General features: G+C 36.6%; 2 protein-coding genes and 1 pseudogene across 2 annotated transcripts; all 3 read left to right on the top strand.

Annotated features, from left to right (window-relative positions):
• Positions 1-1797: 1797 nt before the first annotated feature.
• On the top strand, positions 1798-2730 carry LOC130728298 (uncharacterized). The gene has a single exon (XM_057579728.1). It carries the CDS (start codon positions 1798-1800, stop codon positions 2728-2730), a length of 933 nt encoding a protein of 310 aa, XP_057435711.1.
• Positions 2731-9491: 6761 nt separating this feature from the next.
• LOC130731655 (uncharacterized) lies at positions 9492-9912 on the top strand (annotated as a pseudogene).
• A 95-nt stretch (positions 9913-10007) lies between these two features.
• Positions 10008-12650, top strand: LOC130728275 (uncharacterized). The gene has a single exon (XM_057579696.1). The coding sequence runs from the start codon at positions 10008-10010 to the stop codon at positions 12648-12650; it is 2643 nt and encodes an 880-aa protein (XP_057435679.1).
• Positions 12651-19040: the final 6390 nt, after the last annotated feature.

Below are 19040 nucleotides of genomic sequence, written 5' to 3'. Positions count from 1 at the left end.
TACATTATTTTAATTGATTTATATATAACTTTTTATAAATATAATTTTTTTTAATTCATACATTTTTTAATTGAGTGAACCGTCTAAATTGTCCCTAAAGTTGTAGGTGTCGATCATTTTCATCCTGAACTTCAGAAATGGCTCAAAAAGCCCTTGTAGTTGCAATCGTCGGTCACTTTCGTCCTCTTGCATCTTTCTCGTTAGTCCCTAGGACAGAAAAGTCCACGGTGTCACGTTATGTGCTACATGGGTTTCAATTTGGTCTCTCACATCATCAACTTAGTCTCTGCGTTGAAAAAATTGATTCAAAAAAATAAAGTAAAAAGTAAAATCATCATTTTCATCTTCTTCCTCATCATCTTCAACATCGTCTTCCTCTCAACAACAATAAAAGGCCCAACACTTGATAATTAATCAGGATCGCATGTTGCAACTCCAAGCACCAGCCACAAACTAACGAGAACAACATTCCATTTTTGCTAACGAGCACAACATTTCCACCCTTGTTGCTTGCCAAACTTCGATTTTGTCGGTCGAAAAAACCCCAGAACAACAACTCATGCCCAGATTTCACACTCCGAACCCAAAAAACCTAAATTCAAGCCAAAACCCACAAAACTCCATACCATTTTCAACTTCAGAATCAGATCTGGGTACTTTATGTGCTTCAGAAAGGTTCGAGATCGAGTTAGAATAGAGAAATGGGAAAACTTGGTGCCATTTATATTCAAGATTATAAAAATATTTTTTTACAAGAATTTAGAAAAAGATGAAGGAAATGAAAGTCCGGGACACTTACCACTTTGATGTTGAAAGTTCTTGTCCTACTTAAAAGATTGTCTGCATACACATGTAGAGTTGTAAAAACAGACCACCTAGACCTGTTTTAGCCTAGATCGTTTACAAAGTTCTGTGGTAGATAAACCAACAGTAATGGTAACTCGTGCATGGGCCGATTATATAGATGGGTTGGAGTGACTCTACATTAGTGTCAGTCATAACCGACGCTAATTTGGGCATTGATTTAGAGTCATCCTCAAACCATTGCTGATGGATGGTGGGTGAGCAAAAAATTAATAGGTGCTTTTAACATTAATATGAACCACACTAATAGTTAAAAAGTCAACGCTACTTAGTGTCAACTAGACCGACACTCTCTTTAAGTGAAGTAGGATGTCAAATCAACATTTTGCGATAATAAGCATATTTAAGCTTGGCAAATATTGATGCTAAAATGATATATTGTTTCTTAATTCTTATAGTTCATGATTCGCCTTCATGGGTCCAAGTGAAGAGAGTACTTCCACACAAGATGATTTTTAATTGGTTGTTGTCAAAAAAAAAGATGATTTTTAATTAGTTTCTTTTTCTAAAATATCTCTGACGACTACTACAATTGTTGAGAGTAATGTAAATAATAAAAGGGTTTAGGGTTAGTTAATTAATCATTGGATTAATTGGAATTTTAATGTGTTGACTAAATGACTTTAAATAGGGAAGTCATTTAGTTGTGTAATATGCTGATATGCATTTAGTACATTTGTGAATATAAAGCTTTTGGTCCCCCGTTAACTCATTTTCTCTCTCACTTTACTGTTACTGTTTTCTGAGAATTGGTTAATTCTCTAACAAACTAGTATCTAGAGCCTCCGATTTCTGGACCGTGATTCACGTTCACCTTCTCCGGCGAGTGCATACGGCCATTGTCGCCGCTGTTCACGTTCATCTTCTCCGGCGAGTGTATACGACCATCGCCGCCGCAGTGATTGATTGAGGCGATAGGAGCTTCCGCTTGCGATGTCGTCGTCTTCAACTGGAGGTTTCACAGCAAGCATTCCCATTCTTAATGGCAAGAATTGGAACAATTGGAGTGTCAAGATGAAGGCTGTGATGGGGTTCCAAGATGTTCTGGAGATCGTGGAGCAAGGGTTACCGGAACTGGCAGAAGGAGCAACAGAGGCTGCAAGAACGCAGCACAAGGAGAGCAAGAAGAAAGACTTCAAAGCCCTCTGTCTGTTGCATCAAGGGGTTGATGAACCTCATTTTGAGATGATTTCAAATGTGAAATCCTCAAAGGAAGCCTGGCAGATTCTGGAAAAATGCAATGAGGGACATGAGCAATTGAAGAAGGTAAAGCTTCAAACTCTTAGAAGACAGTATGAATTGATGCAAATGGAGCCTACTGAGAAGGTTACCCAGTATTTCAATCGTATTATTCGCCACAAGAATGATATGAAGGTGTGTGGCAAGACAATTTCTAATAAATCTTTGGTGGAGAAGATTCTGAGAACTTTAACACCAAGATTTGATCATATTGTCGTTGCTATGGAGGAATCAAGAAATCTTGAGACCCTGAAAGTGGAAGAACTTCAAGGTTCACTTGAAGCTCATGAGCAAAGGCTCTTAGAGAGGTCTACTGAGAAGTCTGCAGATCAGGCTTTACAAGCCCAAACCTCCAAGAAGAATAGCTATAAAGGAAAGAGCAGCTATAAAGGAAAAGGAAAATCCAAAGATTTCTCTAAGGGTAATGGATCTAGAAGCAACCAAAACAACACTGATGGTGACAAGAATGAGCAAGATCAGAATGACAATGGTGCTAGAAGAGGTGGCAGTAATAACTGGCGTGGAGGAAGGAAGAAGGTTGATAGAAAGAAAGTCAAATGCTACAACTGCAACAGAATGGGCCATTTCTCCTTTGAATGTAAAGCACCACCTCACCAAAGAGATTAAGGAGGAAAGCAAAGTGATGAAGCACATCTAGCCAAAGATGATTCTAAGGTAAATTTTGAAGATCGGCCTCTTACTTTAATGGCTATCACTAGACACTCTGCTGATGTTGAGACTGGAAATAATGGATCTATGATAGAAGTTGAAAAACTGTCTTTCACCTCAATGATACTCACTAGTGATCCTGCTAGTAGTAGCACAAAAAAATGGTTTCTAGATTCTGGTTGCTCAAACCACATGATTGGGAATAGACATTGGTTGATAAATTTTGATCCAAGCAAGAGAAGCACTGTGAGGTTTGCAGACCATAGGGTACTTCAAGCTGAAGGCACTGGAGACATTCTCATTAATAGAAAGAATGGCCAGGATGCCATGATTTCTAAAGTTCTCTATGTGCCCGAGATGAAGAGTAACCTAATCAGTCTAGGACAGATAGTTGAGAAAGGTTTTTCAATGGAGATTGGCAAAGGTTTTCTGGATGTGTTTGATCACAACATGAAGAGAATCATCAGGTCACCTCTGGCAAGAAATAGAACCTTTCAGGTCAATCTCAAGTCTATTGAATCACAGTGTATGTCAGCAGCTCTTTTGCAAGAAGATACATGGCTTTGGCATCTCCGGATGGGGAACCTCAACTTCAAGGACCTAACCATGCTCAAAAACAAGAGTTTGGTCTCAGGTTTGCCTACTATTCATGTGCCTAATAAAATCTGTGATAACTGCATGGTTAGTAAGAAACCTAGGAATGCTTTCAGTAATTTTACACCATCTAAGGCTTTAAATATACTTCATGTAGTATATTCAGATGTGTGTGGTCCTTTTGAGGTACCATCTTTAGGAGGAAACAAGTATTTTCTCAATTTTATAGATGACTTGAGTAGGAAGACTTGGTTATATTTGCTCAAGACAAAAGATGAGACATTTGCCATGTTTAAGACTTTCAAGAATTTGGTGGAGAAACAGACTGGAAAATCCTTGAAAGTTCTTAGAACTGATGGAGGTGGAGAGTTCACTTCTAAAGAGTTTGAGGTCTTCTGTAAAGAGCATGGAATCATACATGAAATCATAGCTCCATACACCCCTCAGCATAATGGAATAGCAGAAAGATGGAACAAGACTATTCTTAATATGGTAAGGAGTATGTTGAAATGCAAGAACTTGCCACATTCCTACTGGGCAGAAGCTGCTTCTACTGCTGTGCATGTTTTGAATAGATGTCCCACCAAGAGCTTACAGAATAAAGTTCCTGAGGAAGCTTGGTCAGGGTTCAAACCTTCTGTAAGCCATTTCAAAGTGTTTGGTTGTCTAGCCTATAGACACATTCCTGATCAAAGAAGAAGAAAGCTTGATGACAAGAGTGAGATGCTTGTTTTTGTAGGATACAATTCTACAGGATCCTACAAGTTGTATAATCCTATGACAAAACAGTCCATCTACAGTAGAGATGTCCATTTTGATGAGACAACAACCTGGTATGAGAAAATGAAGATGGTTTCAGATGTAGCTCCCACTTTAGTTCAATTAGAGTTGGAGGATGGTGATCAACAAAGTCAGTCACAAGTACCAACTGCAGAAGCATTGTCACCTGTAATCTACACACCTCAAACACCTAATAATAGACCTTCTAGACTGAAGAGCTTGCCACCAAGATTGAGAGACTATCAGTTGTTCTCAGCTGACGCAGTCAGAAGTGATGAAGACATGATACAACACATGGCACTCCTTGCAGATACTGAGCCTGTGAGTCTTGAAGAGGCCATGCAAAGCAAGATATGGAGAGGTGCAATGGGTGAAGAACTGAAGTCCATTGACAAGAACAAGACCTGGGAGCTAGCTGACTTACCTCCTGGAAAAACACCTATAGCAATCAAGTGGGTGTTTAAAGTGAAGCTGAATTCTGATGGCTCAATTGCAAAGCATAAGGCCAGGCTTGTGGCAAAAAGGTTCATGCAAAGGGAAGGACCGGACTATGATGAAGTGTTTGCTCCAGTAGCAAGGATTGAAACAGTAAGGATCAACATTGCATTAGCTAGTTGGCATGGTTGGAGCTTATCTCAATTGGATGTCAAGTCAGCTTTTCTTAATGGACCTCTTGATGAAGAGGTTTATGTACTTCAACCTCCTGGATTTGAAGTAAAAGGACAGGAAGACAAGGTGCTGAAAATGAGAAAGGCTCTATATGGGCTTAAACAGGCTCCAAGAGCCTGGAATAGAAGAATTGATAGCTTTCTGTCAAGCATAGGCTTCAATAGATGCACTGTGGAACATGGTGTATATGTAAAATTCCTTGAGAGTTCTGGTGCTCTTTACATTTGCTTGTATGTTGATGACTTGCTCATCACTGGGAACAGCTCCAAGGAAATTGAGAATTTGAAGCAACTTCTGAAGAATGAATTTGAGATGACAGATTTGGGTTTGCTCTCCTACTTTCTTGGTATAGAATTTACTAAGACTGATCAAGGTGTGTTCATGGGCCAAAAGAAGTATATTTCTGAGGTCCTTAAAAGATTTCATATATGGGGTTGTAATTCAGCTGAAACACCCGCAGAGACAAACTTGAAGCTTGGTATGTGTGAAGAGGAACAATCAGTGGATGGCACTCAATTCAGGAAAATGGTTGGGAGTCTCAGATATGTGTGTCACACAAGACCTGAAATTGCTCACAGTGTTGGCATTGTTAGCAGATTCATGAGCAGTCCTAAATTCTCTCACCTTGCTGCAGCCAAAAGAATTCTGAGATACCTTAGAGGAACATTGGAGTATGGAATCATGTTTCCTCATCAAGGTAAAAGAGATGAACTGAAGTTTATTGCTTATTCCGATTCAGATTGGAGTGGGGGCATATTGGATAGAAAAAGTACAATGGGATATGTGTTTCTTATAGCTGGAGCACCAGTGTCTTGGTGTAGTAAAAAGCAATATGTTGTTGCTTTGTCATCCTGTGAAGCTGAGTACATTGCTGCATGCTCAGCAGCTTGTCAAGGAATCTAGTTGTCTTCTCTACTTGAGGAACTGAAGGCAGGTTTTGGCTCAAGTGTAAACTTGTTGGTTGATAACAAATCAGCCATAGACTTAGCCAAAAATCACTACTAGAAAAAGGACTTTTCACATCAGCGTTTTCACATCGGTTGATAAATTACCTGATGTAAAAGCTAACGCAGTGGCAATATTGAAATTATATTGAACTTTTATGAGAGTTTTCACATCGGTTGAGAATATGTCTGATGTGAAAAGTAATTAGTAAACATTTTTTACAACGGTTGTTAGAATAAGCGATGTGAAAGCTAAATGCGGTGACATTTTTGAAATTTTAATGAAATACTTTTCACATCGGTTATAATATAACCGTTGGGAAAAATCCCTCTTTTCTTTAGTTTTCACATCAGTTATAATATAACCATTGGGAAAATTCTCTCTTTTCTTTAGTTTTTACACAGGATACAAAGGATTAGAAAACGTTGAAAGCTTTCTTCCTCTTTCGCCGTTGAAAACCTAAGTCGCCCACGCTCTTGCTCCTCTTTCGTCGTTGCTCGCCGTCGCTCGTGCGTTGTGCAGCTGCTGTTTCGCCGTTGCTCGCCGTCGCTCACCGTTCACCTCACTCTCATTCTCTCTCGGTCTCCAATTCCCTTGCTCCACTTCCGCCGTCGCTCGTCGTCGCTCGTGCAGCTCTGTGCTCCACTTTGATTCCTTGCGTTAAGGTGCGTTGCTTCCTTGTTCTTTGTTTCTTTGAAGGTTCATGGATTGGAGCATATTGTTTGATATGGGTTTTGATTATAGCCATGTGGGTTTAGTGGTTTTTAGGTCAATTGCTATGCAAGTGAAAGGCCAACAAATGACTAAAAAAACTAACTTCCTACCTCACATAACTAACGCCAACAAATTGAAACTATTAATCTGGTAATACCCCACAAGCTGGAAAGTATATGGTAAGTATATGGAAAGAAGAGAAAAGGGATGGGAGTTTAAGGGTTTAGGAGCAAGTCTGCCAATTGAGCATGAATAGAGATAGGTAGTAATATTAGTAAGTGAAAAAGATCAACTTGTAAATAGATAGGCAGTAAGTGAAAAATGCCAACTTGTAAACAAACAACATGATAATCAATTTCGATATGCTCTGTGAGTTCATGAAAACTTGGATTGAAAATGATGTGGCAAGCAGATTGGCTATTACAATCAGTACAATTTAACAGGCATAAATGTGGGCTTAGTGGTTTTTAGGTCAACTGCTATGCAAGTGAAAGGCGTACAGGTATTTTTTGTTGGGTATATATGGTCATGGGGTTGTTTTTTTTCCATCAGTTATTAGCTTGTTTGTGGTGGGGTGTTTGGTTTCTGGTTCTTCTTTTGGACCTCTTTGCTTTGGAAAATTTAAGTATATCCTGTTTTAATCTCATTGGCATGACTGTCAAATTTTTACATGTGTCAGTGTTTTTGATTTGTTATTTGAGCAGAGTTTTGTCAAGTGAAGACTTCACACATTGGTGCATAATCATATTCAGGGGAAAATAAATATCTTGTTAGAGAGAAGAGAGGGAAAATACTACTAGGGGGAGTATAAAGTATCATGTAAGTTAAAGAAAAAGAGAGGATACAACAAGGAACAAGGGCATAGGCTGCCCATTCTGTTTTCAGATGGTAGCTCCCTTGAAACAGCTAGGTGCAGAAAACTAAAACTAAAAAAACACTATATCATGCCATCATGGGGAGAAAAAGTGATTTCTGATAGCAATGCTAGTGGGTGGGGGGGGGGGTTCCTCTTCGATTAAGAAAGCTGAAAGCATGAACCATAGATAGAAACTGAAAATCGAAGCCAGTTTGATTTAGTGTTTTCATGAAAATATAGCTATTTTTTAAAATAAAAATCACTTTTGTTAATTTTTAATGTGCTTGTTTAAGCTTTTGGGGAAAACTGAAATCTGGTAAAATCGAACCCAAACGTTGTGGCAGTACTCAACAGTTGCTCGTGTTCTTTGTTTCCTTGCGTTGCTTCCTTGTTTTCTGTTTCCTTGCGTTGCTTCCTGTGTCTTGTTCTCTGTTTCCTTGTGCGTTGTGTAACTGAACGCTCTGTGTTCTTTGAACAGCATCCCTTGCAGATTGTAAGCATCCCAAAACAGCTGAAGATTTTCTTAAGCCCACAACCACAAGAAACCCCAAGGTTTGATACCTCAATTTTGTTTTTTTTTTTGTTAATTCTCACTTGATCTAATGAAAAAGATAAACCAATGAATCCAATTTTTCCTCTTCATTTCATCTTGCAGGCGAAGCTATTGAGATTTGGAAGCTTCTCTGAAATTCTTCCTTCATCTTGATTCAGCATGTGGATTGTTAGATGAGCACAAGGTAAGGCTCCCTTCATCCTGATTCAGCATGTATGTGTGTGTGTATCTCAGAAAATTTGAGGTTTTAGGTGGCTTCCCAATAAAACCTGGAAAATAGTAGTTTGGTGTTTCTTACCTTGATTGGGGTTTTCAGTATTCACTTATCTCTAAAATTTGGTGTGAATGTTGCGTGTCTCTAGATTGTCTTAGCCTGTAACATTCCTGATATGACAATCTCAATTAAGATGTAAGTTGTATAGCCCATATATCCCATGGTGAGGGTACCCCTGTAGCTATGTTGCATCGTTGGAAGCAAATGTCTAATGGTAGCTGCTATTTAATCTGGCGATCTTATTTACATTAAATCCAAGTAGTTCCAACTTTTGCTATCCATCTGCGAAGTGATGTTAGTGATAAGCCATAACTGCATAAGATGATATTTATGTGATAGTGATAATTGACAAAAGAAACTGATTGGTACTTGTGCCCCTGTACAAGAAACTGATTGGTACTTGCTATTTTATATAACATGTAAAGCACACAATGTTGCTATGGTTTTTGCCACAAACATGACACAGGTTTGTTTAAGCCTTGCTGACTAGTGTTGGGTCATTTTCTTATCTGATAGCGGTGGGCAATAGATTATGCAATTAGAGTGTGTTGTGTAATTGCTAGGTTCTATCTTTGTTTCTTTGTTGGGTTATTGTGTCACTGCGTTAGTTTTCTAGATATTAGTTGGCTCTTGTGCTAACCTTTTCTTCTCATTTTCATGAACCTTGCCTCTTCATTCAAGCATCTTCTTAAAGTGATTCTTAGAAGTGATTATGATGCTTTCTACATAAGAATCAATTAGATTTCTGATTCAGGAGTGATTTAATTTCACTTATTGTGGGTGGCATGACAGGATTTCTGGTGAGAACAAGCATTATGGGATACCAACCAATCCTCTGTTGTCTTCTTGCCTTCCTGGAGGTTCTTCAAGTGGTTAACTCTAGCGGTTGCTGCTGGCCTAGTTGACTTTGCTATTGGTGAGTTTACTTGGTTACCACTTTCATGTTCCATCATTCATTTCAAAAATGCTAATCTGTCCATTTATTTATTGCCTTTCCATGTTTTTGTTATTTATCAGACGTCTCAGATTTACACATTCCTCTTCACGAATTCGGCGAACTCTTCCAGCCACTCTAGCTCCGGCAAACTATTCCGGCCATTGCAAAACTCTTCCATCTTGCTGTAAGTTTGTTTTCACTTTAAAACTATTTTCTAAAATTGGCTCTGAATTCGTGATTTGTTTTTGGCTTATTTAATTTGAATGCTTGTTCATGTTCGATTTTTTACAATTAATTTTTAGGTTGTCTTTAGCTTATCATTTGAAAAATTTTGATGAGTTTGGTTCTAGGGTCACAATTCTTTAATTTAGTATGTGATAATTTGCAGAACGTAGTTATGGATCGTAGTTGGATGAGAGCTAATCGATTAAGTGATGAGTTTGATAATGGAGTGGTTGAATTTCTAGAATTTGCTGAAAAGAATCTTCCGAACAATAAGGGACTTTTTCCATGTCCTTGTGTTTCTTGTGGGAACCGGGACCCAAAACTTACTAAGGATGAAATAAGGGACCATCTAGCTTGGAGAGGGATTTGTCAAAATTATACACAATGGATATGGCATGGTGAAGTAGTAATGCCAAGTGTATCACAAAGAGAGAAAGTATGTGTAGATATGGATGATCGGCTGGAAGACATGATACATGATATTGGAGAAGAATCATTTAAGAGAGCGCATGTGTATGATACTTTATGTAAAGACAAGGAAGAACCTTTGTACCCGGGATGCACAAACTTTACACGATTGTCAGCTGTGTTAAGATTGTTTAATTTGAAGGCGAAAAATGGATGGAGTGATAAAAGTTGCACTGATTTGCTTGGATTGTTGAAAGAAATGCTTCCAGAAGGTAACACAATGCCGAATCGTCATTATGAAGCCAAGAAAGTATTGTGTCCGATGGGCATGGAGTATGAAAAAATACATGCATGCCCTAATGATTGCATCTTATACAGAAAAGAGTTTGAAAACTATGATCATTGTCCGAAGTGCAAGGCGTCACGCTACAAAAAGAAAGATGGTGATTCCAGTGATGATGTGAGCACAAAGGGTCCTCTTGCAAAAGTGTTATGGTACCTACCAATAATTTCAAGGTTCAAGAGATTGTTCTCTAATGCAAATGACGCAAAGAACCTTAGATGGCATGCAGAAGAGAGAAATGAAGATGGAAAAATTCGCCATGTAGCTGATTCTTTGCAATGGAAGAAAATTGATTTGAAGTTTCAAAGTTTTGGCAAAGAGTCGAGAAACCTTAGACTTGGACTTGCTACCGATGGAATGAATCTGTATGGTAGTCTAAGTTGTAACCATAGTTCATGGCCTGTTCTCTTGATAATTTACAACCTATCTCCTTTGCTGTGCATGAAGCGTAAATATATGATGTTATCTATGATGATTCCGGGCCCAAAACAACCAGGAAACGACATAGATGTTTATCTAAGTCCATTGATTGATGATTTAAGATTGTTGTGGGAGCAAGGAGTTGATGTTCTTGATGCGTATTCTGGTGAACATTTCAATATGCGTGCCATGTTGTTTTGCACCATCAACGACTTTCCGGCATACGGTAATTTGTCTGGTTACAGCGTTAAAGGGCATAAAGCGTGTCCTATATGTGAGAAAGATACAAGTTACCATCAGCTTAATCATGGAAGGAAGACCGTTTATCTTGGGCATCGGAAATTTTTAGACCGTCATCATCCATATCGTAAATTGAAGAAAGCTTTCAACGGAAAATCAGAGTATGGTGTTGCGCCAAAACCCTTGACTGGAGAGGAAGTTTATCAACGACAACAACATGTGAAGGTTATCTTTGGAAAGAAACAAAAGAAGCCTGCTGAAAAAAATGTATGGAAAAAGAGGTCGGTGTTCTTTGATCTTCCATATTGGTCAAGTGTTGATGTAAGACATTGTATTGATTTGATGCATGTAGAGAAAAATGTTTGTGAAAGTCTAATTGGCACACTTCTTCACATTAATGGCAAGACAAAAGATGGGTTAAGTGCTCGTTTAGATTTGGCTGAAATGGGTATACGACAACAGTTAACTCCACAACAGATAGGTAACAAGGCATATTTGCCTCCATCATGTCACACTTTGTCTAAGAAAGAGAAAACAAGTTTTTGTGAGTGTTTACAAGGTATCAAAGTACCGCAAGGTTACTCATCAAATATCAAGAAACTTGTTTCAATGAAAGATCTCAAGTTAATTGGCTTAAAATCTCATGACTTTCATGTTCTGATGCAGCAACTACTACCAGTGGCTATTCGTGGAATATTGCCTCTTAAAGTTAGGAAAACTATAACTAGGCTGTGCTTATTCTTCAATGCAATATGTAGTAAAGTCATTGATCCATTGAAGTTAGACGAGTTGGAAAATGAGGCTGCAATCATCTTGTGTCGGTTGGAGATGCATTTTCCTCCTTCATTTTTTGACATTATGGAACACTTGATTGTTCATTTGGTAAGGGAGATTAGATTGTGCGGTCCAGTTTGTTTAAGGTGGATGTATCCGGTAGAATGGTACATGAAGATACTAAAAGGGTATACTATGAATCCACACCGTCCGGAAGCTTCGATCGTTGAAAGGTACATTGCAGAAGAAGCTATTGAGTACTGTTCAAACTATTTGTCAGAAGCGGATGCTATAGGGGTTCCAAAGTCTCGTCATGATGGAAGATGTGAAGGTAAGGGTACACAAGGTTTAAATGTCAAGTGCATGACTTGGAAGGTACGTCATCCAGCGCATTTGTATATATTGAATAACACTGATGAAGTTCAACCTTACTTATCTGCCCACAAAAGCTTTATAAAGGAAAAATACCCCAAGATGAATGAAATAGGGTTGTTAAAAGAGCACAATAAGAGTTTCTCTGAATGGTTTAAAGAAAAAATTGCTAATGATGAAAGTGCTTCTGATACAGTAAAACGACTCTCATTTGAGCCTAAATGTAATGTTATGACTTGGAGTGCTTATGATATTAATAGAACTACCTTTTATACAAAATCAAAAGATGATAGAAGTACTATGCAAAATAGTGGGGTTATGGTTGTGGCCGAGTCCATGCACTTCTCTAGTTCAAAAGATAAAAGACATATAATGGCATCTACACCGTACTTTGGGGTGATTGAAGAGATTTGGGAGGCTGATTATGTTACATTTACAGTGCCTGTATTTAAATGCAAGTGGATTGATATTTCCAATGGTGTAAGAATTGATGAATTTGGATATACACTGGTTGATCTTTCCAAGGTGGCTTATAGGGACGAACCTTTCATTATGGCATCCCAAGCAAAACAAGTGTTTTATGTCACAGATCCTTCTAACAAAAGGTGGTCGGTGGCTTTACAACCAAAAACCACACATGGTAGTGAAGAATCCCTTCATATTTCTGAGATTCCGTCTTCTGCAACAAATTTGCTTACCTCCAATGAAGAAAATGAAGTAGACGATGTGCTAGTTACTCGTTTGGATCATGAAGAAGGGATATGGGAGAGCTAGTGAGTTTCTATTCTTTGTTGAAATAAGTTAGTAAATTCAGTACCCATGTATGCCACATGTTATATCTATTTGATTAATTAGTTTATACGTCATTCGTTTATATGCTTATGATGCTTATATTATTGCTTTTATTTGTGCTTTGATTCTGAAATCTTTTTGTTTTCTGTAAACAGATAAATGGCTGATTCAACCAACACACGTCTTTCATCTAGTGGACCTAATCATTCGTCTAGTGAAGAAAAAAAGAGAATGGTTAGAGGTTGCACTAAGATGCTTAAAATTGCCAAAGTTCGGAAAACAGGTGTGAAATTGAAGATTGATTTTGATCCACAAACTGGGGATTGTATTGGTGAAAATTCAAATGAGTTTAGGAGTTATGCAGCATATCTTGCTCGAAGTACTTGTAGTATATTAATATATGAGTGGCGGTTGGTAGATGTAGACTCAAAAAATTCAATTTGGGATGATCTTACGGTATTATTGTTGTATTCTTAATTCACTACTGTTTACCCATTAATTCTTTGGTACTAACACCAACTTTTTTTATGTGTATAGCTTCATTTTGATATCACAGAAAGTGATGATTCAAATAAGTGTGATTTGAAGAAAAAATGGTTGAAGTATTTGGGGGACCGATGGAGAGCTTTTAAGACACAACTCACTTCCGATTATATCACTAACCCCAACCCCAATCGCCTTCCTCCGTATGAAGTGTATCCTTATATTAAAGAAGATGTATGGGAGAAGTTTTTGGAGCATCGAAATACCCCTGCATTTAAGGTTAGTATTAATAATATTTTTCTTTTCTTGCATTGATTCTTGTTTCGGTCATATTCATGTCCTAAAATTGATTTGCTTTCTTTTCATTTCATTTCTTCAATTTTCTTAATTGAAATATTTACCATGTAAGTAGTCTACTACAGTTTTAGGACACCTTGTCCTTGAACTCACCAAACTAGTTTCCAAACTTTAATAGTGTCATGGCATAAGTCACTTGATAATCTATCATATGCTTTGGTCGTTTATCTAGCCAAAGCATATGATATTTGACACTGTTTGCCCATTACTGTATTCCATTAAAATTTGGTAAATCAAAACTAGCATGTGGCACAGAAAAACCAGCAAATATCACAGCCAAACCAGCAAACTTTGGTCGTTTATCTAGGCTTATTTTTATGCTTACTTCTTTAGCTTGATTTATAATAGGAAAAAAGTCAAAAGGGTAAGGATAATGTGGCTAAGAATCTTTACCCACATACATTATCTCGTGGAGGATATGAATTGCTTGAGAAGAAAATGATTAATGAAAAGAGACAAGAACTAGACGCATCAGGAGAATTAGATCGTATTCCATCTCCACCGTCACGTCATGACAAATGGAAGAGAGCAAGACAAAGGCGAGGAGGGGAATACACATCAGAGGCTACCCGAGTTGTTGCTGAGAAAATTGTAAGTGAAATATTTTTTCCATGATTACTTTCTCATTATGGTTGTATGTGTTTCTTGTATGCGACATCCTTCTTTACCACTAATGAAATATTAAATTTATGTGCAAATGTAGGATTCACTGGCTGAAGAGACTGAACAAGGAACCTTTGTTTCACAAGGACGTGACGATATCTTGACAAAGGCAATTGGAACATCCGAGCATGGTGGCCGTGTTCGTGGTGTTGGACAATTTGCTAATCTAAGCAACTACTTCGGAAGGTCTTCACGTCCAACACAATCCATAGATGTTAAGGAGATTGAAGCACAACTTGAGGCGAAACTTGAACAAAAACTTGCAGCAAAGATTAAAGCAGAATGTAAAGAAGAGTTTGAACAACAGTTGATCATGGCGAGTGAGAAGATGCAACAATCATTTATGGAGACGCTTAAGACTATGGGTTTATCTGAAATCTCCCCAACAAACCAACAAGGAGAACAAAATGTTCTTCTGCATGGAAGCACAAAAGGTTCTTGTACCGCTGCACAAGAAAATGACAAGGAGGACTCGACCACTGACAATGTTCAGAGAGTGTTATTCATGTTTTTGAAACAGCAAACACATATATGTTTACCATTACAACATGATCTTGTTGTAAAAAACTTTTGGATTTCACCAAAGTGTATCAGAGAGTTGTTGGTGGGTGATGCTTGGCTTGACATCTCTATTCTACAAGTTTGGTGCACGTAAGTAGACTTTCATTTTTACTATTATTTTTCATGATTGCAATAATCAATATTAATTTCAAAATCTGAATTTAGGGATTTTCATTTCTATCTAATGCATATCCTGCTACATGTGATTGAGTGCTTGGATTAGATTTGTGAATGCGCATGCCTTTAATTGGATCAGTAAAGGGTCAATTTTCTTGTCTCACTGTGTGATTTAAGGGTTTCAATTTAGGTTGAATTTTTTTAATTTTGAAAATGTGAATTTATATGTGTGTTTCTATCTGAACAAGTGAGCATGATTGCATTATGGCGCGGATAGTAATTTTGAATGCTTATATATTTTAGTTATCAGTTGCAGTAGCTGAATTGTGAAAGTGAAGTTTGAGATTATGGATCATTGCGGGCGGGCAGCTATGCAGTTTGCTACCCTTGATTTTTGTACAGCTAATTTTTTTTGTTGGAAAATTATCTCTTTACACAGATAGATGAGATATAGGAATAGATGAGTGTGAGTATATCAAAGATGGATTTTTTTGTCCTCACACATTATTACTATACCAAATGGTTCTGAACTGTTTGATTTTCACATTTCTGAGTTGCTTCATTATTGGCCTTAACGTGTATGTTTGGTTGAGCTGTTGCTGAAAATGAGAGAAATGGTTGAGGAAAAGCTACATTTTTTAGCTTATATTTTAGATGTATAACATGTTTGGAAACTCATTCATATTTTCATGATTGCAATATTTAATATTAATTTCAAATTTAATCAGGTATATCCATCGTCTATGTGACGAAAGTAACAAATCAGGCGTGTTTGGAATTCTGGACCCAGTAATCTTCAGTTATCCAGATTCCACAAAGTCTAAAAAGAAAATTCTAACATACATACAAGAAAAGTTGCGTGATTTAGACAAAGTGTGTTACTTAGCACCATATCTTGTAACGTAAGTATATGTAAATTTGTATTTTCTCTTATTTATTTTTATCCATAACTCCATCTTACTTAACACACTAATTGTTATTCCACGTGTACAGAGGGCATTGGCAATTAATAATCATTTGTCCTAAAGACAATACTTTAGTTCTCCTTTGTTCATTACACAATGATCTTCATTCACAAATGAAGAATATTGTTACACAGTAAGTGTATATTTTATGTCGCTTTTGTTATATATTATTATGTCCTTTTACACTAAAATGTATAACTTACTTCGATGATTGTTTTTTATATAGAGCTATGGCGGTTTATCAATTGGCTGAGGGTAGTAAAAAAAAGACTCAATGGCTTCGTCCCAAAGTAAGTGTAGTGTAGATTATGGTTGTTATTTGATGTTGCTATTTATACTACTTAACACTAGCTGTAATATGTACTGTTTTGATATATATTCAGTGTATAAAAATCTATTCATTTGTAGGCAAGGTTGCAGCCTAATGGGAATGATTGTGGATATTATGTGATGAAGAATATGGTTGACATTGTCTCTGCTAGTATTACTAAGTCTTGGATGGAGGTATTTCAAATGTTTGTCTCCCTATTTGTCTCATTGTTTGAGTTTTCATCAAAATGTCACAAAATAGGTATTTTAACCTATTCTACAAATTGTAGGTATTCAATGATCCAACGGCATTAACAGAACAAGAGTTGTATGATTTGCGAAACAGTTGGGCAACTTGCTTTCTTGACTTGTATAAACCTTAGAATTTATTTGGTATGTATTTAAAGTTTGTGCCTAAACAGTTTGAATTAAAGTTTGGGCAACTTGTTTTTTACATTATAACATGGATTGCTGATCTCTGTATTTATTGCATCTGTTTATAGGGTTCAAAGTTGCTCACCTCCGCTGCTCTCCTAATTTATGCTTATGGTGCTGGTGGCTTTCCTGCTTGGGGCATTAATTTGCTGAATTGTTGCTGTTTTGCTGAATTGTTGATGTGTTGCTGTTTAACTAGGATTTCATGAGCTGTTGCTGTTTAATTTCATGGCTATTATGTTTTTTTTTTCTGGGACCTTGGATGTTTAACTCACTTGAGAGAGTGTGTTCTCAAGTTCTCTTTTTATTTTAATAAATTTTCATTAAAAAAATATGTATATTCAGGTCAAATTCGTGTAAAAAAAAAAAGAAAAAAATGGTTGAACATTTACATCGGTTTTTAGTCTAACCGATGTGAAAAGTATACATTTCACATCGGTTTTTTGTCTAACCGATGTGAAAAGTATACACATTTCACATCGGTTTTTTATCTAACCGGTGTGAAAAGTATACATTTCACATCGGTTGGCTGACTGAACCGATGTGAAAAGTATACATTTCACATCGGTTGGCTGACTGAACCGATGTGAAAGGTATACATTTCACATCAGTTGGTTGACATAACCTTTCACATCGGTTATAAACCCGATGTGAAAAGGTTAGGAGATACCACATCAACATTGTTTACATCGGATAAAAACCGATGTTAAAACTCAAAAATACCCGATGTGAAAACTAGTTTTTCTAGTAGTGAATCCTGTATCACATGGTAGAAGCAAGCATATAGAAACTAAGTTTCATTACCTAAGACAGCAAGTGGAGAAGGAGAAGATTAAGTTGGAACATTGCAGAATTGAAGTTCAACTTGCAGACATTCTGATTGGAGTAACAAGGCTAGTCAAGCATTGAAGACAAGGAGTTTTTTTTTACACAATCTTACTGTGGTTTTTGTTTTCCTTTGTTGTATACCGTTTGACCAGTTCTTGTAATTTCTTTGTCTAGATCATTTACATTACAGGGGGTGTTGAGAGTAATGTAAATAATAAAGGGTTTAGGGCTAGTCAATTAATCATTGGATTAATTGGGCTTTTAATGTGTTGACTAAATGACTATAAATAGGGAAGTCATTTAGTTGTGTAATATGCTGATATGCATTTAGTGCATTTGTGAATACAGTAATGATATATACACACCTCATTTTTAAAACACTTCATTTCCACCTCTTTTTGTTTCTATCTCTCTCCTCTTATCATCTATCACATCTCATAATTTCTCTCTCTTACTTTTTTCTTTCTTCCTATCTCTCTCCTCATTCCACCTCTTACACCTCAAAGAAAAGTGTGTATGTAAGATTATTCTTTGTGAATATAAAGCTTTTGGTCCCCCGTTAACTCATTCTCTCTCTCACTTTTTTTCTGAGAATTGGTTAATTCTCTAACAACAATTGGCACGATTGACAGACTAACTTGTATTATTCTCAAATGGCATGCCCCACAAAGATAAAGACAATATACACATCTATATAGAAGATAGCTCCCGACACAGACAAGTCATGTTAGGTCTATCTAGCTCATCAGATTTAAGTTTCTTTTAAATTATGGAGAGATCTCTATATTTTAAGAGGTAATTTCAAAATTAAAATACAAAATGAATCTTTTTGTGTGTATAATATTAAAAAGACCCCACTTTATGAGAAACGATATGGCATAACCATCACAAATCTTACACTAACAACAAGAATATATGTGACATGAAATTAAATATCCTGCAAGCTATTGCTAATATTTGGTGTCTGCTGCTAATTGCTTGGTAGAAATAGGTTGGGATTGGCTTTTGAAAGAGTGGATATTCCAACGAACCATATTTGATTTCTTAGGTAAAATGCTTCCCAACTTATGAGTTGGGATATGTAGGTGCCTCTAACTCTGTGGTTAAAAATGATTTGGGAGAATATGTCTTAATTAGCCACGGTTAAAATCTGACTAATGTATTCCAAATTAATGAAATTAAAGTACCATGCTATAATTGTGAGAGATCCAAGAATTTTGAGTACACATAAAGGGGTTGTAAGATTAAAAATATAATATAATACTATCAAAATGTGAAATATATCTTAAATATTCTCAACAAATTTTCATAATTTTGGGATTTGGTACAAATATTTTATTCTTAACACTATCAATATTTATTTTTCTATATAAGTAAACTACTAACAATCATTACCTCTCATACAAATTTACATTGATTTTTATTAATAGTGGAGAAAAACTCTTTCAACCATTCCATTGGAGTTTCTCTTACTTGTAGTATCAAATTAAAATAAAAAGTTAGTAAAAAAAAATTCACTGTGTTTGGTAGAGATAACTTTGGAAAGAGGAGCTAAAGAATCAAGTCAACCTTGTTTGTTAGAAGAAAAAGTTGGAGTGCGATTATACTTATTTATAAATACTTTTATATTTAAGATGAAAATGTTATTTCATAC

This window comes from Lotus japonicus, chromosome 1, assembly GCF_012489685.1.
Source record: "Lotus japonicus ecotype B-129 chromosome 1, LjGifu_v1.2".
Taxonomy (NCBI): domain Eukaryota; kingdom Viridiplantae; phylum Streptophyta; class Magnoliopsida; order Fabales; family Fabaceae; genus Lotus; species Lotus japonicus.
This window is presented reverse-complemented; position numbering and strand designations above follow the sequence as displayed.